This window comes from Candoia aspera, chromosome 6 (assembly GCF_035149785.1).
Source record: "Candoia aspera isolate rCanAsp1 chromosome 6, rCanAsp1.hap2, whole genome shotgun sequence".
NCBI classification, from domain to species: domain Eukaryota; kingdom Metazoa; phylum Chordata; class Lepidosauria; order Squamata; family Boidae; genus Candoia; species Candoia aspera.
Window position 1 is genome coordinate 65,017,735 of NC_086158.1, and position 23,380 is coordinate 65,041,114.

Consider the following 23,380-nt stretch of genomic DNA (forward strand, 5'->3'; position numbering starts at 1 on the left):
TTGCTAAGAGTCAACACTGACTTGATGGTGCATAATCAATCAATCAATCAATCAATCAATCAATCAATCAATCATTATCTAAGGTACAGAAAAACAAATTTAAAATAGCTGATATTCCTAAAGCTGGAGATTAATTTGAAAGGGAGAAAACCGCCCCTGAAGGCAATAATATAGGCAGTAGTTGGTGCTACAGGCATTAAACAACTTTTTGTTTCTTCAAGATGCTTTGGTGGCTGTTCAGTTTAAATGTCTTGCCACTGAATGGTTTAGAAGATTCGATGAGATAGATGAATCAATATATGTAGCACATATTCCTTCAAAGCTACAACAGCTTCCAAGTGGAATTACTATTTATTGTCAAGAATTGCATCCAATTCTATGGGTATATTACTGTAAAGAAGGATGATCCTGTAATTGTGGAGTTCTTGCTTTTAAGGAAAACTCATGGTAAATGTAGTCAAACGTGTATCCTGGTCTTCAAGAAAATAGTTGATACTAAATTAACAGTAATAACAAGTATGATTCTATGTCAGGAGAAGATATTAAGAAAAGGTACTCAAGAGAGGAAGGTGTTCCTAGAAAAAGAAGTCCTAAAAAGAAAAATAGCAAGAAATTCCATTGAGTGAAAAAAATGGAAGACAGAAGCAACAGCCAATGCATATGCATAAAAAGGTGGATGATGATTTAGGAGATTTAAAAATGAAAAGGGGCACATAGGGAAAGAGAAGTGGATTGCAAAGGAAGAATGCATTCAGGTAGTCCAGACTTGTAGAAATGGTTCTTGCAAAGCTAAAGCTTCTCCCAAAAAAAGATTTCTGTTTCACAAGGCAATTATGAAGAGGAGATTGAAGGAGCAGGATTTCATCTCAAGCCCAACAGAATCATAGATATTAGTAATTTATGAGCTCAAATCTCCAGGCCAGATGAATTGTATGCCTAGGTATTGATGGAACTTGCTAATAAACTGGCTAACTTATATCTACTGTCTTTGAGAAATCCTAGAGAAGAGATGAAATGGGAGGTGACTGGAGAAAGTTGAATGTTGAAGTATAGATTCAAATCACTCGAAGTAATATTTCTACTATATTCTGAGTTGTTCTATTTCTGGGCACCACATATTAAGAAAGATTCAGGCCAACTGGGAAAGGGCAATAAAAATGAACAGGGAATTGGAAACCATCCTGTGATGAGAGATTGGGATAGGTATGTTTAGCTTCGAGAGAGAGAAAAAAATATCAACAACAGAAGGTGGGAGATATAACAACACCCTTCAACATCCAGACATGCTGAAGTGATGTTAGATAAAAAAAGACCATGACCTATTCTGTCTTTCCAGACATAATGGTCTTATCCCACTTTAAATTTGTTTTTAATGTTAAAAACAATTTTATTAATAAAGTTACAGGGAGGCACATTCCAACAGAATGTTAACAAAAAGCTTCCTAACTGTAAGAGCATTCTGACCTAGAATCAAATGTCTGAGGAGCTAGTGGGCTCTTCCTTTGTTGGATATTTTCAAGCAAAGACTACAGTAACAACTTGGAATTGTAACTAGGATTTTCTGCACTAAGTAAGGGGAGCAGACTCAGTTTGTCTAAAATGGCTCCTTCAAGGTCTGTTATTCTATTTTTATCAGACAAAAATTGATGGACATACTGATAAAGGGTCAATGCTGGAACTCTATGGGTGTTTTTTTTTAAAGCAAATATTCAGTGTATGCGGTGAGCCAATTTCCATCACATCACTATATCCTCTAAGGTTTTCTGTTTTTCACATGTTTAAATGAACATATAACTTCCGATGGAACAAGAAATCTGCAGACAGTCATTTTTGGCCCTGTCCTTATAGTTTTTCTACGTTGTAATCAAAATTGATACAAGGAAAGGAATAGTTAGAGATAGCAGACTTAATTCAGGACATATTATCTCTTTTTCCTAAATGGTTGATCTTGCCCAAGATTGAGCCTCACAGTGTTTGAGTGCCTTCACCTTCATGATCTCACATTTTTACAACTAAAACCTTGCTACTAAGGTTTAGAATTTCTGCAGCAGGATATTTGTTTCCAAGATCACTCTGAGAGGAGAGGTGCTTTCAAGGTTACTTTTTTTTTCTGCTCAGCAGGCATAGTAGAAGTCAAATCATGAAACTATTGGTTCTCATATCCCAGGTGAGCAGCCAGAGTAAATATAAAAAAGAACAGCCTAAAGGAGGCTCTGGGAATAAAAAATGACAAGGACAAATACGTGTATGTTTTTAAAATCACTCAATACCCCAATTGTATTTATGTCATGATTTGGTTTTTAAAAGTCAGACTGGAAAATGTATAAATGGAAAAGAGAATAGTGAAATAAGTAGTTAAATTCATTAAGTTGCATCTGAAGGAGCTCAGATCATAGGAACATAAATGGAGATTTCCCCACAAGTCCCTTTATCTAGATGAGAAAATTTGATGTATACATTGAACTATGGTTTAATGCTATTTGCACAAGCAGAAATGTTCCTGAGTGAACTTCAAGCTTATATGGTTTCTTTTTGTCTCTCTCTGCAAGAATCAGTTTTGCCTCATTTTGATTTGTTGTTACACCAACAAGGAATCATACGATAAAATGATTTTTATCAATTAACTATAGTTTTGAAGATTAGAAAAGCATTATGAGATCTAATAGATTCTAGAATATTTTAAATCCACACAAATATGACGACAAGAGATGAGGTACGGACAAAAAATAATGTAAGGGTGTTTATCATTAAGGAGATAGGCTATTGTTTCTTGAGTGATTAATAAAGGTGTTTGGTGACTGAAATGTTATCTTCAGTAATAGTGCAAAGATGAGGATTAGTTGTTCTTAAAATAAACCTTTTAAAATTTGGATTTGCCAAATCCAATCTATGAACAATTCATTTTTTATCTTTTTTCTCAGTGCTAAGATGGTACATTTTTGCTTGTTTGAGAAACATATAGACTACAGGGTCTATACCTACAAAGATCATGCAAGCCATGGTATTCCCTGTGACATTCTTTGGAAGTGAAATTTGGACTTTAAAGAAGCAGGATAGGAAGAGTATTGACACCTTTGAACTTTGGTGTTGGAGAAGACACCTGAGAATACTGTGGACAGCCAAGAAAACAAACTGATGACTCATTGAACAAATCAACCCAGAGTTCTCACTTGAGGCACAAATGACCAGACTCAAATTATCCTACTTTGGACACATTATGTGAATACGCAGCTCTCTGGAACAGGCTCTAATGCTGGGAAAAGTGGAAGGAAAGAGAAGTAGAGGACAACCAGCAGCAAGGTGGCTGGACTCAGTTACGGAGCCAATGAGGGCACTGTTGGGAGACTTGAAAGACCAGGTTAGGGTTAGATCATCATGGAGAAAATCTAGGTGGTTGCTAGGACTTGAAAATGACTTTGATGGAGCATGATCAATCAATCAACATGGACCAATTCCTAAAATACATTTACACCTTCCCCAGAGAAGCTTTAGGGAGAAAAGCAAGGATAACACTGGAAATTCCTATTAGGTTAGTTTCCTTAAGTTCCAAGCCATTATTCCTTGCATCATTTTCTCTATGCTCTACTTAAAATGGTAGTAAAATAAACAATAACATTTTTCCAATTAAGGTCTCAATATTTTGAAGATTAGTCCACTACTAGAATATAGGGGACAAAGGAGTGACTTTCCCAGTATCTGCCTTTGCTAAGCAAAAAAATTTTTTTTTGATCCGTTCAATTGTGTCCGATTCTCGGAGACTGCCTGGACAAGTCCCTATAGTTTTGTTGGCAACAACAACATGTTTATTACAGACCAATAAGGCCAGATACAATAAAATTACACAAAAGCAACAATCCTACATTTATATATAACAAAAAACAATTAGTATAATATGATCTAAAATTAATTAAGAATGAAAATACTAAAATAAATTGAAATAAAATACTGTATTAAGAAATTCTAAACCTAAGTGATGGTGCGGTGTATAGTGCAGATGGTAGCACAGAACTGGGCAACCTGGGAGGATATTTTCAGGTCCTTGTCTGAAAGAAGTAGCATTAAATAGAAATCACAGTCCCTGCCTGGATATTTTTTCAATATCAGATATATAAGGATCTGTCTAGAGTCCTTATATAGGGAACAGTATAACAACATATGGTTTAGGCCTTTGTGGTGAACTGAGGGATGAATTAGTACAATAGGATTTTTTTTTTATTCGTTCAGTCATGTCCGATTCTCGGGGACTGCCTAGACAAGTCCCTGCAGTTTTCTTGGCAAGGTTTTTCAGAAGTGGTTTGCCATTGCCTTCTTCCTAGGACTGAGAGGGTGACTGGCCCAAGGTCACCCAGCTGGTTTCGTGCCTAAGATGGGACTAGAACTCACAGTCTCCCAGTTTCTAGTTTAGTGCCTTAAGCACTACACCAAACTGGCTCTCTAATCAAAATGTTAGTGATAGCCTATTTGAAACAGAAGGTGAATCATCTGTAGAGATCTGTCAATTTGTAACTATAGCAGAGGCACCTTGAAACTCTTTCCTGTAGGGATTTCTCCTGCCACATTCCATCAGCAGAGAAATAAAGATTCAGTGACTACTTCTCTCTTTTCTGCTGAATTACAGATGAACAAGGATTTACTGAAGTTACAAAGTCAAGCATAGCAAAAGAGATTTTCTTTCCTTTTAATGTAAGAAGCTGAGTTTTTTCATTAAAAAATATTTGCCAATTTTGTCATTTCCCCTTCCCTCCTCAAAAGTAAAGTTTCTTCAATGAAAGATTTATTTCATCCTTACTGGAGAATGAGAAAAATTATAACAGTCTTCAAATATCTGAAGGACTATCACACAGAAGAGGAAATAAACTTATTTTCTATTCCCCAGAAGGCACAACCAGAGCCAATGGGTCAAAACAATCAAGAAGCAGGTAAAGGCTACAGCTCAGTAGAACATCCAGATTGTATGCACTGTCAGCCAGTGGAACAGGCCGCCACATGATGTAGTGAGTTTTCCTTCACTAGAGGTCTTCAAACAGAGGTTGGATGATCAGCTGGCAAAGGCGTTTTAATGAACCATGCACCGAAAAGAGGTTTGAACTAGATTACCTCTGTGGTCCCTTCCAACTCTTTATGAAAATAGTTTGCACCTGTATTTAAACCTGCAGGCAATACTCTGTTCAGATCATCAAGAACCACAGTGTTGTAATGGTTAAAGCAGTGGATTTGGATCAGGGAGACTTCAAAATCTCCACCCAGAAATGAAACTGTATGAATACTTTGATCCAGTCATGATTCTTCGGCCCAGCATGCCTCACAGGTTTATTGAAGAGGGAGTGCTGAGTGCTCTGTCTCACTTCCAGGCAAGGCAGAATTGCAATAAACAAACTAATGTTTAAATAAGAATATAGAAAAGGTCCCAGACTAACTCATTGGGTCTTACAATTAATTAATTGACATTTATATTTATAAATTTACAATGCTTATAAAAGATATTTACAATGTTTATAAAAGATATTTTATAGCTATTAAAATATATATTTTATAACAAAGTAAATAATTATTAAAAATAAACATTTGATTGAGGGAATTGTATGCAGCCTACAGTCAGCTTCAACTAGAACACCTTATAAACTTTGAATATAAATAAATACATTTATTGTGTACAGTATTTAATAGCTTTGAGTTGAGCTTGGATGATCTTGAAAAACTAAGCAATATCATGCCTGATTAGTACTTGGATGTAGGAAATACAGCAAGTATCAGGGCTCTAGACTACAGTGGGAAGTTGAAAAAGTCCCAAGACAACAATGGCAAACTACTTCCATACTGCTGCCAAGAAAACTACAAGGGTGTATGCATGTAGTCATCACAGATATGTGTAAATAAATGGAGACTTTACCTGTTAATTCCTCATTTCTTATAAAAATGCCAACTTGCTATCATTTCACCACTGTAGTTTGCAAGAGGCTTTTAAATGTAACAGAACAGGATCTTTATAGCCTGAAAGCTTCCCTTCCTGGCAACTGCTCAGAATTTATTTGCAAATAATTAGTCAAGTACACTCAACATATACTGAAAATGTGGGGGCAGGGGGGGTGAGATGTTACCAATATATTTACTTTATATCCATTTTCTGTGAAGTGTGGTAGGGATAGTTGTTGCTCCAGAACCTGAAATACCTCATGGAGTATGGCACTGATTGAATTAGATTTTGGAGTACTGTACACTTTTACTGTACACTTTTACTGGTCAGCTGGATGTGAGCTCTTGTCGGTTTATGTTGTTCCCTGAACATTCTGTGTTTTGGGTTAGAAGTGAAGATGAAAACAGATTAGATTCAAATTGCTTTATGAAGGATTGGTAGGTGGAAACTGTGTGGTGTGGAAGTACATAGAACTGAACTGACCTCACTATCCATTCAAGCAAACTCCACTCCTACTTTCCCTAGCATTTTTTCTCCCTTCATTTCGGCAGCCTAGCTTAGTGGGAAATGTTAAAGCGTTGTTGCTCCCATTAGAATAACTGGGAATTCAGCAGATCCTGAATCATCTTCTGTTCATGTCTTCCTTTAAACATCCTGTCTCCATGCATTCAAAGAAAACTGTGTTTTAACCTCTGCATCACACTGTGCAAACACAGAAATTGCCACAAAGTTTTCCTTTGTTAGGTTTAGAGGTAGGGTTATACTCCTTAATGAGTTTTATTTCTTAGCCTGCATAAATGTTAGTTTCAGAAATCAAGAGCACTGTAAAGAGGCTAAAAGACACAAAGACAATCTAACCAAACATATACCAATCCTTCATAAAGCTCTTGGAATCTAACCAAACATATAAGCCAGAAAATGTATTTTGGAAAAGACATTTCCCATAGTGTAAATACACATCACACACACACACACACGGCAACAATTCTCAGAAAATTACTGAAACAATAGTATAAAATAATATTGTCATTATAGAGGAGCAGATATACTATTGAACTTTTCCTCAAGACTAAGGGTCCCATCCTATATCAGATCAGATCTGATTTGACATAAAGGAACTCCCCATTTTTCTAATAACAGTATGATTTGTATAAATATAAATTATAATAACAGTATGATTTGTTAAATCACCATTATTTGAGTTATAGAAAGTCTTTCATGACTATAACCATAGTCAAAACCACATGAACCAGATATGCAGAAAATGTGTTCTGATCTTACACTTAAGCCTGAATTACATGGTATTGCTTCCATGCAGCCAAATCCCACGCTGCATATATGAATGGACTGGGAGGGTCAGTCGACTGAAATGATTAGTTTTTAGACTAATTAATCTGACAAGATTAATTTTACACAAATAAATCTGGGAGATTAATTCATATATTAATGTTGCCCTTTCCTGGCCCAACATATTTCTTCTGACAGATATTATTAGTGGATCAGGAGATAGTTTACTAATGGTTTTTAAACTATATGGAAGATGGTACATGATTTAATTATTTCCTTTATGATATATTCTTGTGATGTGCAGAATCATTTTTAATTTAAAAGTGTTTGCTTTTCATCATAAAGTATTTAAAACACATTGCTACTTCCCAATATTATCAGAAATGTAATTTCTTCAGGGACAAACATTTGGAAACGGTTTAGATATTTCCACCACATTAGCTCCATCAAAAACTTTTATGAGCCAAACTAGAAATGTATGTTTAAATTCTTATCATAAACATTATCTTCACTTAGCAGAACTGATATACCTGATATCTGTAGCAGTTGGATGCAAGTCTGCACATACAGTGAAGTTACAAAGAAAGTCTTAATGAAAGTATTCACCTAGCTTAGTATTCAGTAGTTTTCTGCCCACCCATAAAAAGAAAATTCTGTTTGGCATGTTTTGGTGCTTCCTATAAAACTGTTCATTTTCTTGTTTGAATTCCCTTCATCTGCCTGCAGGACATCATCACATAGCTAAATCTAATTTGCATCAATGTATTGTGACATCATAATTCATAATTCATGATCACCAATGTTATTCATCCAGGAAGTAGGTAGAAGCATCCTTCACTGTTGGGAAAGTCACGACAGATCCAGCAACCAGGAACAATAGGGCCAAACAAGACTCCTTTTTTTAAAGGAAGATGTAAGTATTTGCTCATCTAATATTTAGCCAAAGACATTTCTATTTCCCTGAGAACAACAGTCCTGGCCCCAGAATAAATCGCAGAGAATAATCAATCCACTCCTTAAATGTAAGGGGCATATAAATATTACAGATTTCCTATGGATGGTGTACCCATCACTAGGGGACACCCAGTCATGCTTTTCTGATATAGGAATAATGCCTGACTGGTCTCCCTTTAGGAAACAGACAGTTTATCTGGATGTTTTGTTTAGACAAGAGAGGTGCTTTTAGATGAGGAAACCTATGTGAAACTGGAGGAAAAGTGCTGAAGGAAGATTCTTAGGGAATTTCCACATTGCCACCAACCCCCTCCACTTCTTAAAAACAGTTTGAGAACAACCTGTGATAATTTTCTGAGAACAAGGAACAAAAATCACTGCCCTGCTCTTAGTTGTTTCAGATCCTGCAGCGATTGAAATCCCCTCACTAATCCTGCATGCAAAAGGCAAAGAAAGAAAAGAAGAAAAAAGTCTCAAGCAGCCCATTTTTGGTAAACATGTCTGCCCAAATTAACACGTTCATTATTTATTTATGAAGTAATAGACTTGGATTAACTGGATTTGATCCATTAGACCTGAATCCAATTGGAACCTGGTCTTAGGGATCCAGCATTAGTTCACCTCTTTCTTGTCTAGTTTCTTTACTGTTACAAAACAAAATGGTCTGTAGAACTCAAAACTTCCCAGTCCTGCTGAAATGAACTCGTGTATTTTATTTAAATCAATACTGAGCAATGTGCAGCCAATCACACAAGGTACTTGGATCCAACAAGATTAGGGCCAGAGTCATTATTTACAAATACAGTTTTTTATTGTGCTGGTTGAGAAGAACTTTCAGTTTTCTGAACTTTTGAAAATGGCAAGTAAAATAGGACTTCTATTTTAAAACTAAGGCTTTCAGATTTATTTTTGTACATATTTGTACTATTTGTACTTTCCAAAAACTTCATAAAATTATTTTATAAATAAAGGTTAGGACCAGAATCAGGCAGGGGTACAAGTATAAATTCCTCCAAAGAACAGAGGCAGAATTTATTTAGTCAGTTCATTAAAATTTAGAATAAAAGAATCAATCTAAAGGCAAAGTCATGGTCTGTGGTTTGAGCCCAGATTTCAGTATTACAGGATGATGAGCAATCGAGCTATGCAGAGCATTTGAAAGGGGCCCTTACAAAGGACTCCAGCATGAGCAAAGAATCCTTCCGTGAAACGTTAAAGCAGCTATGTCCTCTCTATGGCTTTGCAATCTTTTCCTGGCCATCTATGTGCCCATCCACAAACTCTGTGCTTGCAGTTGCAGTGGAAATGTTATTTGTTTAAGCCCATACACATGCAGAGAACCCTGACAGTTCAAGTTCAGATAGATATTGTCACTTGAATTAGCTTCAAACAAGAGCACCCGCACCTTGGCTTCAGCCAGGACCAACACAGCAGTTCTCTAATAACAGGCTAGTCCTCAGTTGTATTAAACTAATGGAGAGCCACATCCCTCAAGAGCAGCATGAAAATGACATGCAACCTGAAGCCTAAAAATCCCCTCAGCCCCTCTGGATACAAAAGAGAAGAAAATAATAATAATAATAATAATAGAAAAAGTCTTGATATACATAAATCTGGTCCCTTGCAATAGAGAAAGGGGAAACTGACAATTTCTCATGGGCTGGATCAGCCAAGACTGCTGAGGGGGTAATCTAATATTGACAAGTCAGCATTCACCTTACAGGACCTATCGGGGAAGCAGAATCTCAGAAACAAGAAAGAGCGATGGGATAAGAGTTCCCGCCTATAGGGAAGCAGCTTGCCCACAAACACTACAAAGCACTAGCATTCCCAGCTGAAAACCAGAGTATTTCAACTTGAACAGCATCTAAGGCAAAAACATGCCCTTATAAGGTGATTTCTAGGTAATCTATCAGCAGCCTGACCTGATACAGCTTCAACTTCCATTACCTTCAGCCAGCCTGTGGTTTATTTTCCACTGAACAACCTATCCATTAAAAAAATTATTCTAAAAAACAACGGTTACAATTTAAAACAACAACAATCAATTAATCTATAACTGCTCAAGGCTCACCATATGAAACCAGAAATATTAGGGCTTTTAAATGTAAGAAATAAATACTCAATATTCAACCATTTTTCCCATCATTTCATCCATGTCTTTTGTCTTATTTTACCCAGCAATAACAGGATTTCAAGAGCTTACAACTAAAGTCACATCAGTAGGTAGTTGCTCAGATTCCAGTGGAAAGTAGAAGAATGCTTTTCAGATTATTGTGAAAAAAAATGACTAACAAACATTTTAGGATTCGATCCTATCTATGCCTGTTGTTGAGCTGTCAAGAAATGAAATCTAGACACAGTTTTTTTGTTTTGTTGTGTAGGTAGAACTTTAATAGTAAAAAGGCTGTTCTCCTACTTTGCCTTAAAATATATATTTCTAAAAAATCTCCCTGACATTTTAATGAATGTACAAATTATAAGACATCTTCCAGATAACAGTCATTAAAATGTCAATACGTAAGAGCTAGGTATTATGGGAATAGTTAATTTGTTCAAGCATGCTAGAGACAAATGATTTTTATGGGCCATGCACATATCTGGAATTTTAGAAGAATGTTGTGGAAACTCTTACAAAATGGTTGCCCTGGGGAATGAGGCCAATCACAGAACACCAACTGACCTGAAGGGGATTTACCTGATGTGATGGTACAGTATGTGGGAATGACCTTGGGAGACAGAAGGAGACCCACAGCCTAGGCAATGGTCTCATAAGAGGTAGTTCAGTCCCCAGGTGGGGGAAAAGCATGGGAAGCATTTCAGAAGGGACCCTCTTAGTTTTCTGGAGACTAGAAAGAGGAGGCGAGAAATACTTTCAGTTTTGCAAGATTCTGTTTAATGTTACCTTACAATAAAGATAGTGCTGATGCTCCTGGTTGTGTTTCTTGTCTGGACTACCTTGAAGGGCTAACATAAACCTTGCAAGACTCAAGACTGAGCTGCCTCTTATCAGACCATTGCCTAAGCTGCAGCTCTTCCTCCTGTCTCCCAAGGTCATTCCCACACACCATCACACCTGATAAGGTGGCTCCTTGTCAGTCTCCCTAGCTCCTCCCCATTCCCACTAAAGGTTTGATTGCCCAGCTTGCTTTGTCTGTTTTTTCCTGGGAAGGTGAGTCTATTTCTAAACAAAGGACTGGACTGCAGCCTTTAATCATTTCCATTTCAACAAACGTTTATGGGGCCTATGGTATGTTTGTGTGTCCCAGCAACATTCTTGTCAGTAAAGATGATGCTAGGGTCTCATGCTCTACTTCAATTTCCTCCTTTTTTTAATCAGAAAAATGAATTAAAATGAGGGGGGGGATCTAGCAAATAGAGAGGGAAATATCCATGGGCACACTAGTACCTAAAGGCACCACACTACCTATCCCTATCCCTATGTGAGGCAAAATAATTCCCCCTTTTTGGAACATTGGATGGGAAAAGGAGAGTAAAATCTATTTGTTGCAAAGGGTTTAAGGGATTATAGATTAATTCATTAATACAAGCCATTATCAGCCTTATTGGGTTTTTTTTTAAAAACTGGGATTTTATTTTTGTGTTTAATTGGGATTTCATGTCTTGTACCTATTACAGTGAAAACTGCCATCATTTAGATTTGCCAGTATATAAGAAGAGTAAATAAATAAACAACCATGAACATGGCGTTTAGCCACATCACCAACAGTGAAGGCATTGATGCACAGTTTCAAAAAGATGGCAAAGAATAGTGGGCATGCTATCCAGTTCTGCAGCAGGCTTGATGGGGGCATGGGGGCTCAACTTACCACTCAGTGGATGAGGAACTGTATATTGTTTCTTCTTACTTGTAATGGAAGTTGAGGAAAGTTTGCAAGAAAGAGCAGTTCCTTGTTTCTTTCCCAAAGCATCACCCTGTTGTGCTTTCCTTAGTTGCACCATGTGTTCAAGCTTCTTTAATCGTTCTTGTGAGTGGGAAATAAAATGAGGCCTGTGAACTTCCAACGCCTCCTAATATAGGGAGAAATACAGAGGACATCATTCAGTCATCCTTAATGAGATTTTTTCTATTGTCCCTGGAAAAGATCAGGAAGTTTTCTTGCAAATCGAGCATCTGAAACTCTCAGACGTAGTGGCTCTAACAGAGCAACTTTTGGCACTGCAGAATGTCTAACTTCATAGAACAAATGGGTACTAGCATTTACCTTGTGTGTCTTACTAGCTGACCAGTGCTATGCAAGTATCCATTAATCACGTTTGTTCATTTTGTCCTAATAGAGTACACTACTATAAAGTGGAAGGGGATGTGAAATATCTTCAACTTTCCTGCATTCCAATTATTACATGCATTGGGAATGTGAATAGAAGCCTGTGTATAACCAGTATATTCTTGCTGAAGTAAATGCTAGTAAAAGCTCTTTGCAGAACTCCTTGTTCAATCAATCAATCAATCAGTCAGTCAGTCAGTCAGTCAATCAATCAATCAATCAATCAATCAATCAATACTTATTCAGTCAATGACCAGCAAAATTTAAAAGGAGACAAGCAAAGTAAAACACAGAAATACAATAATATACTACCAACTAATAAAATATATAATAATATAGCATTCACTCCGCTATTACTGTATTAATAAGCCTAAAAGATTAGTAATTATAAAATAAAAATAAAAATATGTATGCTCTAACAATTTATTAAGATATTTAAATTTAAAAGTAATTTTTAAAATGAGGGAATTACTTCTTTAGCTGGTTTTGTCTTATTTTCATTGCAGCAACTCAAATTTTATTTATTTGTCAAATTTGTCACCACCCATCTCCTCCAACCGGAGGGACTTGGGCGGTTTACAATATAAAACAATAAATATATAATAAAATTCCAATAAAATCCCTCTGAAACAATTTCTCAACTACCCCATCTAATAAAATCCAGTTGGTTATGATCTCCTTCAGTCATTATGTAGGAGGGGCACTTCAAGGCACTAGCCAGCCCTAAGTATGACTTCTCCTCCTTGCCCCAAGCCCGGTGGCAGAGCCAGGTCTTCAACTTCCTCCAGAAGGCTAGGAGCGATGGGGCTAATCTCACCTCCGGGGGCAAGATGTTCCAAAGGGCGGGCGCTACTGCAGAGAAGGCCTGCCTCCTGGACCCTGCCAGATGGAATTCTCTTATCAACAGGGTCCGTAGCATGCCCCCTCTGCATGATTGGGTGGGACGGGCTGATGAGGCAGGGAAGAGGCGGTCCCTCTGGTAACCTGGACCCATGCCATGTAGGGCTTTAAAGGTGATAACCAACACCTTGAATTGGACCCAGAAGCAAACTGGTATCCAATGCAGATTGCATAGCAAAGGTGTTATGTGCGCCCTTCTAGGGGCACCAAAAATAGCCCATGCAGCCGCATTCTGGACCAGCTGAAGTTTCTGGATACTCTTCAAGGGTAGCCTCATGTAGAGCACGTTGCAGTAGTCAATATGGAAGATAACAAGGGCATGAGTGGCTGTCCGAAGAGCTTCCCGATCCAGGAAAGGGCATAACTGATGCACAATGCAAAGCAGGAGCCGTGAGTCCATGAGGGCCCCCAGGTTACGCACCAGGTATGTCTGGGGCAGTGCAACCCCATCCAGAACTAAAGATGACAAAGTCCCAGATACGGAGGAACCCTTAACCCACAGCCACTCCATCTTACTGAAGCCTGTTGTTCCCCATCCAGACCCCTACAGCCCCCAGGCACTGAGAGAGGGCAGTCACAGCATCACTTACCTTACCTGGGATGGAGATATACAATTGAGTATCATCAGCATATTTATGATACCTCATCCAGTGGTGATGGATGATCTCGCCCAGTGGTTTCATGTAGATGTTGAAAAGGAGAAGAGAGAGAACCGAACCCTGCAGCACCCCACAAAGGAGGGGTCGAGGGTCGGATCTCTCACTCCCTATCACCACCGATTGGGACCGGCCCTGGAGGAAGGAGGTGAACCAGCGCAGAACTACACCGCCCACCCCCAACTCCCTGGGCCAACCCAAAAGGATACCATGGTTGATGGTATCGAAAGCCGCTGAGAGGTCAAGAAGAGCAAGGATGGATGCACTACCCCCATCCCGCTTCCACCAGAGATCATCCATAAGTGCGACCAATGCTGTTTCTGTCCGATATCTGGGCCTGAAACCTGACTGAAAGGGGTTTATATAATCCGTTCCCTCCAGAATTCTCTGGAGTTGTAATACCACCACTTTCTCAACCACTTTTCCCAAAAAAGGGAGGTGGGAGACTGGATGAAAATTATCCAGTACAGTAGGGTCCAGCAATGGTTTCTTGAGGAGGGGTTGTACCAGTGCCTCCTTAAAGGCAGTTGGAAACACCCCTCCCTCAAGGATGTATTAACCATCACCTGGACCCATCCACATGTCACCTCCCAAGCTGCTCTCACCATCCAGGAGGGACATGGGTCTAGATGACAAGTGGTGGCATTTACTGTCTGGAGGATCCTGTCCACTTCCTCGGGTCCAATAGGATCCAACGTTTCCCAGATAACATGGTAAGTACACTCTCTTGGTATCTCCGCAGATCCTGCCTCATGCTTGGAATCTAACATGGAGCGGATCTGAGGGATTTTTCTTGCAGATGCTCTGAAACCTCCTCTGCATGGCCCTGTAGGTAGGTCACTGCACCCACCTTCCCCAAAAGGGATTGAGTGATTTTAAATAGGGCCATTGGGCGGCATTCTGCAGATGCAATAAGAGCAGAGAAGTATTGATGCTTCGCCGCTCTTATCACCACCAGGTAGGCCTTAATAGCAGCTCTAATCAGTGTTCGGTCGGATTCGGTCTTTGTCTTCCTCCAGCAGTGCTCTAGCCGTCTCTTAATCCTCTTCAAAACCCTCAGCTCCTCCATAAACCATGGGGAGCATCGAGTATGATGAGGCAAGAGAGGTCACACAGGCACAATCCTGTCCAAGGCCCTAGCCGCCTCCCTATTCCAGGCAGCAGCCAGGGCCTCCACTGGACTGTGCAGTGGATCCCCGGGTATAACCCCCAGCTCCCTATGAAACCCTGCCGGGTCCATCAGTCGCCGGGGGCAGACCAATCGAATGGGTCCTGCCTCCCTGTGGAGGGGGGCGGCATAAGAGAATCTCAGGGCCACCAGGGCGTGATCTGACCATGACAATGGGGATAGCTGTAACTCTCCCCTCAGATCACATTGCCACTGCTCTGACAAGAAAACTAAGTCCGTGGTGAGGCCACTGTCTCGAGTCGGGTCCAGAATAATCTGAGTCAGGCCCATGGCTGCCATGGTAGCTATGAACTCCTGAACTGCCTCTGAGGCCCACCCCAGGGACGGCAAGTTGGAGTCCCCCAGAACCATAAGTCTGGGGAACTCCACTGCCAACCCTGAGATGGCTTCCAGCAGGTCAGGCAGGGAGGTTGCCATGCAGCAGGGAGGCTGGTACAGCAGCAACACTCCCAACTGCTCTCAGGCACCCAACTTGAAAAGCAGGGTCTCACAGCCAGCCACTTGTGGGGCAGGGCCCCTGAAGGCCACCAGAGACTCCCAGATGACAACTGCCACCCCTCCCCCCCTGCCCTGGTGTCTTGGCTGGTGCCATGCCGTAAACCCGGCCAGGCACATTTCCGAAAGGGGCACCCCCCCTTCAGGGGCCAGCCAGGTTTCAGTAATACATGCCAGGTCTGCCCCCTCCTCAGTGATCAAGTCACTTATGAGGGGGCTTTGTTGTTAACAGACCTGGCGTTGAGTAGCAGCAGCCGGAGACCAGGGCCCCTATGGATCTGCTGGCTACTGCACACATAAAGTATCGTTTTATGGTCCCCCATGTGGGGGAGATGGGCGGTGATAAAAATCTGATAAATAAATAAATCGTTTTAGATCCTGAAGAAGATGGTTCATGTAAAAATTATCTGGATTCCCAGGGAGTTTATCTACTAGGGGCAAAATGTAGATTTACCTAATGTCACTATAAAATTTACAGTGTAACAGTACATATGAGATGGTTTCAATTTCCTCTTCATCACATGGGCAGATACACTCAGCTATAGGGATTTTTTTATACCTGCCTTGAAGTAGTGCAGATGGAAGGATATTGCATCTAGCTTTGAAGAATGCAATTCTCAGCTTAGGGAAAGTTAGATTTAGTAAATAACTTGCTGGTTCCCATATGCCCCTGTCTATCCTTGTTCAAAAATGGTTGATTGGGCAAGAGCCCAGTATGTATGAAGAAATAAGGAGCAGGGTGGGCATACAAGGCCCCATTCCGTTTACTCAATCTTGTATATCTTATGCAGGTATATCACTTAAATGGACTATATTTTGCATGTGCCATTTAAACCAGGATGAACAGCTCAAATTCCCTGGACCACACATACAGTAGTCCCCTGAGCCTGCTTCGGCCTCAGATACTGAAAATGAGTTGGTTTTCTGCTATTTTGAGCAGGAAAACACACAGGAATTGTAATATAATCTCTAAAATATGCTTAACATAATTCAAAAGCCAAAGACCACCCCCCACAAACTCAGAATGGTGGGGGGGACAGAAATCCTGGCTCTAACCATGCGTGGTTCTGTCCACTTTACATAATTGCTCTGTCCTCTGAAAAATATTCAGTATTCTGAATTTGGGGAAGAGATACATTTTCTCAGGGCTAATTGTGTAGAATTTCTAGGATATGAATTCACTTCTACACACTAATCAAGAGTTAAAGGGAACTACAAGATCAATAGGACTTGTAAATAGTGGAGAGGGAGATGGTAAGAAAAAGTACATAGACAAAAAATAGCAGGGGTAAACCAGGATACCAGAAGATGTATACAAGTCACTTCCAAATTCAGTTCTCAATGTATCATGTAAGCAAAATGTTTCTCAACATAAGTACACATTCATAAAACTTCACTGTTTTGCTCCTTTTAAAAAATACAGGAGCAAAAAATGTCTTTTTGCCTCCAGAGGGTTTCCAAGGAAATAACCATACTAAGATTAAGAGTTAGCAAGGTATGTAGATATTTTACCCTGAGAGTCAGTGGGCTTGCAGGAATTTTCCCAGGCTCAAAGCAGACCTCTGAATATTGGAAGGCTTCATATTTCTCATGAGGAACATCTGGTTCATGGGCTGCAGAGGTTGTTAGCCTGTTGATCAACTCTTTCTTCACATTTATCTTACGTTCCTTGGACTGGCTAGCTGAGCCATACAATTTGTAATCACCTTAGAAAGACAGAGAGACTTGTTTGTTAAGGGGTGGTAGCCAATTTGTTTTGGGGTTCTTTTAGATATTTTCAAACCCAGGAGGCATCTCTAAAAGAAATATGTACATGAAATTGTTGAGCAGAGGATGTAGAGTTTTGTGCTTGTTTAACCCTGGAAGTCATATCATAACAAAGTTTCATAAATAAACACAAGTATTACAAAAGTTTTCCTTCAGCTGGAGATCCACTAAATCTGGGTGTATACCAGGACTATTGTGTTTAACTAATTATATACCGGGAGGAAAATGAAACGACAGAATCTATATATTACATATTTCAAAATCTTTTCAGGTTATTTCTGAGTGCAGGGAGGAGACAGAATGGAAGCAGTAGTTTTCCATCCATTTTACTGAGGCCAGATTCCACTAGTTTCCTCTCAAAGGCATTCACTCAAGCCTATTGAATTGTTTCCATCTAGTCATTATAAGAAGTATAATTTTCATTGGCCTTTTTATTGTTTTCTTCCTCCCCACTCCCCTTTTTGTATGCTGTTTGTTATGACTTTTAAATGGTGAGTCTAAAGGCAGATGCTATCATGTTATTTTATTGATCTCTAAGCCACTCCAGAATAGCTGCAGAAAGACCTCTTTAAATTGGGCGAATGGTCATCCAAATGGCTGATGCAATTCTATTCAAGTAGGTCTAAAGTGAAACACATTAGGGCAAAAAGCCTCTAACTTCTGAGATGTCTGTAACTAACCAGAAAAAAATATTGGTGTGTTATGGCAAATAGCACCCAGGAGATGTAAATTCTATATGCAGCAGCTGTGAAAAAGGCAACTGCATGCTATGGATCATTAGGGAAGGGACTGAAAATAAAAATGCCAAATCTGTAACTCTGTAATGTCCTTATGGTATATAGCCCTTTGAACAGTCACTCATGCCCTTGTTATCTCCCATATAGACTATTGCAATGAGCTCTATATGGGGCTACCCTTGAAGAGTATCCGGAAGCTTCAGCTGGCCCAGAATGCAGCTGTGTGGGCTATTTTTGGCGCACATAACACCTTTGCTATGCGAGCTGCATTGGATACCAGTCTGCTTCCGGGTCCAATTCAAGGTGTTGGTTATCACCTATAAAGCCCTACATGGCATGGGACCGGGTTACCTAAAGGACCGACTCTTCCCCGTTTCATCAGCCCATCCTACCCGATCATGCAGAGGGGGCATGCTACGGATCCCGTTGATAAGAGAATTCCATCTGGCGGTGCCCAGGAGGCGGGCCTTCTCTGCAGTAGCACCCGCCCTCTGGAACATCTTGCCCCCGGAGATGAGATTAGCCCCATCGCTCCTAGCCTTCTGGAGGAAGTTGAAGACCTGGCTCTGCCACCGGGCTTGGGGCAGGGAGGAGAAGTCATACTTGGGGCTGGCTAGTGCCTTGAAGTGCCCCTCCTATACAGTGACTGAATGAGACCACAGCCATCTGGATTTTATTATATTTGGTAGCTCTGTGGAATTGTTTTATAGTGTGTTTTATATTGAAATTTTATTATATATTTATTGTTTTATATTGTAGACCACCCAGAGTCCCTCCACTCGGAGAAGATGGGCGGTGACCAATTTGATAAATAAATAAATAATGTTCACATATGGATTACTGCATACAGTTCTGATCTCCAGATTTTAAAAAAGACAAATTAAATGCCTTCCCTATGCAACTGTTCAGTCTGAAAGGAAGATGATGGGGTAGGAGTGGGGTACATGACCAAGATATATAAAATCACGCATGACATGGAGACAGTGAATAGGAAGAAGTTCTCCATTCTTCAAAACTCTAGAACTGGTGGACATTCAGTGAACCTGTTTGGAAGGAGATACAGGGCAGACAAAGAAAGCATTTCTTAATGTAGCAAATAATTAATATGCAAAATTCAGGTATCAGTTGCTGAGAGATAACAACATCAGAGGGATATACTTCCATCTCTTGGTTGGGTGCACTGCGAGGCATCTGATTTGCCTTCATCAGAAACAAAATGCTGGACTAGGGTGATGGGACTTAATCCAACAGGGCCATTTTTAAGTTCTTGTGTTCTTATATTCTGGGGCCCCTGTGGCTGAAGTACTTTAACCAAACGAAGAGGGGATAACACTGGCCTAGGGTCCCCTAGTAAGTTTCTTGGGGGAAGAGATCTGAATCAGAAAGCTCAGCTTGCAGTTCATATTCTTAGCTACTTTTAAACATTCCTAATGAAAAATATGAAAATTGCGAAAAATCCTATTTATTTTACTATCCATTTCACGTTAGTTAGGCAATATCTTAGACTGACAGTTTTTCTGTATTTGTTTTAAACTGTAAATTGTCATAACGATTTATGTTTGCAAATTTGTATAACACAGAGGCTTTTTATGCAACTTCTAATTTATATAACAATTAATGAAAATTGCTCAACTTTTTTTTAATGCAAATAATTTTGCTTTAGTCCTTTGACACACAGCATTCTATCCAGCTTTTAACATGCAAATTCCTCTGATGGAAGCTCCTTTTATAAGTAATTGCCATTTGCATGCAATTTTCAGCAGCCATTTACTTTTTTAGATGCAAAAATTTTGGTTGACCTTTGATGAGGAAAAAAACATACGATAGCAAGCTTCATTTGCTACTAATGTTCATCTAGTACAAAGTCCAGTGGATGGAGAATACCCAACAGAATTCATGGCATACTTCTTTCACATTTCTATTCCTAATATCAAATACAGTATGTTTTGATCCAACTTGAGTTGCTTCGCTAATGATGGATAGAATATGCTTATATTCTGCATTATCCTTTCTCTGGCAATTATACCCCCTAAAGTGCTATTACTAATAGATGAGAAACTAATAAACTAAATGTTAAAACATGATATTAATTCATTATAAATTAATCTAGTCAGATTTTTTAGACTATTTTCATTATTTATTATCCTGTTTAACTGTTCTTTTATGATCAACACTTTCTTAATTTATTAATTTAGAGAGGGAGTTGTGTCTGAAATTCAAACAGCCATTTGCAAAATACTATATGAGCCTCTCACTAAAAATGCAGATTTAATTAGAATAACAAATTAAGCACTGCTGATGTCCCTTTCTTATCACACTGACAATAAACCTAGCACACTGTTTCAAAGATTCAGTTGCAGCAAATAAACTATTTTGTGTGTGCTAGAAAGTTGGTACTTTTTTGGACCAACAAATAAGCAAACTATGTTTTCTGTACCTGTTTTGCAAAAGTAGCAAATCTTTTCTTGCACCCACTGTTTCTGGTCATAGGTCTGCTAAGCAAAGTTTTGAAACAACTTGCCGTTGAAAAGAGTTTTGCAAAAACCAAATATTTTCTTCAGCTAAAAACCTTCATGGATAATGTAAATGATCCTGATGATCATCCCAGAGATCTGTTTCTAATATTATGGTAAAGCAAAAATGTCTTGTATGCCCTGTAGCTGTTGTTTGATAAATACATAAAACTATATAAAGCAGGCTTTAGTAACAGCATTTAAGATAATGTACCTAGCATGATTTTGAATGCTTCTGTCTCTATTATCTCCAAAAAATAATTTGACCAAAGGGGATATTTTCAGCTGAAAACACTGTAAACAGAATTTCTTTTCCTATTATAAAAGATGCTTATATCTTAAATGTTTTGCATGTAAAAACTTCACTGGAATGTCTGTAAGTTTTAGATTCAATAAATTAGAAAACATTGCATTATGTGTTTCACTTTGTGGTTATTTCTTCTGAGATCTCTATAGGCCAGGGTTCCCCAAAGTGGTCAATACTGACCCCCCCAAGATCAATGGGACTATCCAAGGGGTTAATAAATGGCTGGGGGTCAAAAGAGGGTCAAAATTGGCTGGGGGTCAATAGGTGGTCAATAAATGATGGAAGGTCAATTGGGGTCTATTAATCTTTTGGTTTCTCTTTTGAGCTCCACACCAGTCCCTAGTCCTGAAGGTGAGGTGGCTTGCAGTAAGACAGTGTTACCCAGGGTTGGATGGTCAGCTGCCAGTGAGAGAGGCCTTGAGTTGTCATTATTATTATGTTATTAGTAGTAGTAGTAGTACTAGTAATACTATTAGTTAAAATAGTATTTATTATTTTCATATAATAAATGTTTGGGTGTAGATAAACATTCTGAAACTTCACGAAGGGGTTGATGAGCTGAAGAGTTTGGGAACCCCTGCTATAGGCCACGGACAGCCTCCTGAGTTTATATAAATGTACTGGGAATCCATTGCATTCCAAACAACATTTCAAAGTAGACAGTGGCAGACAATCCTCCTAGTACAATGCTGTACCAATTAATTATAATGTAAAACTGTACTCCTTATAGCTGAAGCTATGGCTTACCTTTGGGGTACGGATCTTTCCCATTACTATCATTTTCATCCAGTTCTGATTTTGATAGAACCTTGATATGGTGTGCATGATCAGAAATAGATACTTGTGGTTTTAGAAAGCTTTGGGCTTTCCTGTCTTTGGACTCTGACATGCCTTTAGGTAGATGTTTGTCTTTCAAAGAAATCCTACCATCTATTATTAATTCTTTCTTAGATGATTGCTCCAGAAAGGAAGCAGATGCAAGTTCATGGTATTTTTCTCTCTTGCATTGTTTTCTGTTGCTTCCTGAGAATCCATGTGCATCTGTTAAAAATTAAGCAATTGCAAACCATGCTTGAAATTATCATTTCACATTCCTTGTGTCATTTACAAAACAGCATTTTTTTTTTTAGTTCAAGATCTAATTCATTAATATAGTCCCACATTTCAAAGTAGTGGTGCTGTGTCACCATGACTAGAAAACTGTGTGAGATCATTAGCCTCCTCACTTCCTTGCTCCCTAAACTGCTTTTAATCACGTTATTTTCTTTTCTAACAAGACTACCTGTGATTACAAATTAATGCCTTCCTAAGCAGCACCGACATTTCATTTCCATTTCCACAGTACAAGATTGTACATGCTACAACTTTAAGAAACCCATTGGGAAAATAATTGTCAAGAATTAAGATACGCTTCATAAAATATACATTATTGGTATAGTTTATTTCATAAACATATTGCAGTGGCTCATTGTTTGACTCAGGCATTCGGCTACAGATTGGCTTTCTCTATTTTGGGAACAGAAATTTATCACAATGTATATATCTTTCTGTTAAGCTTCTTGGAGTGGAAATGTGAGATTAAGTGAATGATATACTCTGATTCAGAATAAAAGATAAATTAATAAATGGCCATTAGCCCAAATGACTGATTAATGAGATTTCAATATAAAACAGATGAATAAACCTAGATTCTTGGAACTGAGACTCTTCTGCAGGGTTTATCCAGGAAAAAGCAGCTGAGCTTCTTGTCAAAAGACAAGGTGTACTTGCCAGAGTCATACAGTATTTCCCTACCAAGCCCAGAATTGTTTCGTGCTACTTAGGAACACAAAGAGCAGAAGGTGACATCAGTGGCAATCTCAGACCATTTTAACATGTAATTTAATGAACAATTGCCACAATCATATAAAACTAGAAGATACATAAAAAAACCCTATTCAACCAACATTCATGCTGCTCCTTGTGAAGAACTGTCAGTCACTCATAACTGTATGGCTTGTGACTTCCCCTTTCTATAATAAACTTCAAAGTTCACTTGTACTTAAATGTACTTCTCTTCTAAGTAAATTGGAATAATCAGATATAAATGCCCTCCTCTAAACTTAGGTTAGCATATGAGTATGCTTGTCATTGTGTACCTGTGTGTAGGTATGGGAGTTAAGGGATTACTTGATTATACTGTTTGGGTGAGCTGTGTTGCTTGACTAAAGGATCTGACAGTCCATTGACATGGTGTCTTTCCTACCAACTAAGGCATCCTAAAGGCATTTTGCCAGCCAAGTTATTTTGATATATGAGGCAGAATCTTCACTTGTCCCTAATCCTGGTAGAAAAAGTATGACAAAATAAACAATAACTTTCCAACCTTTGAT

General features: G+C 39.0%; 1 protein-coding gene across 1 annotated transcript in view; it reads right to left on the reverse strand.

Moving 5' to 3' along the window:
* C6H10orf90 (chromosome 6 C10orf90 homolog) overlaps positions 1 to 23,380 on the reverse strand; it is a 71,111-nt gene that overhangs the window by 10,500 nt on the left and 37,231 nt on the right. Inside the window, exons 3-5 of the mRNA XM_063306155.1 lie at positions 21,756 to 22,049; positions 17,197 to 17,390; positions 11,986 to 12,187 (exon numbers count right to left, since the gene is read on the reverse strand). Of these exons, the coding sequence (XP_063162225.1) occupies positions 11,986 to 12,187; positions 17,197 to 17,390; positions 21,756 to 22,049 (690 nt within the window). The remainder of the gene's footprint in view (positions 1 to 11,985; positions 12,188 to 17,196; positions 17,391 to 21,755; positions 22,050 to 23,380) is intronic.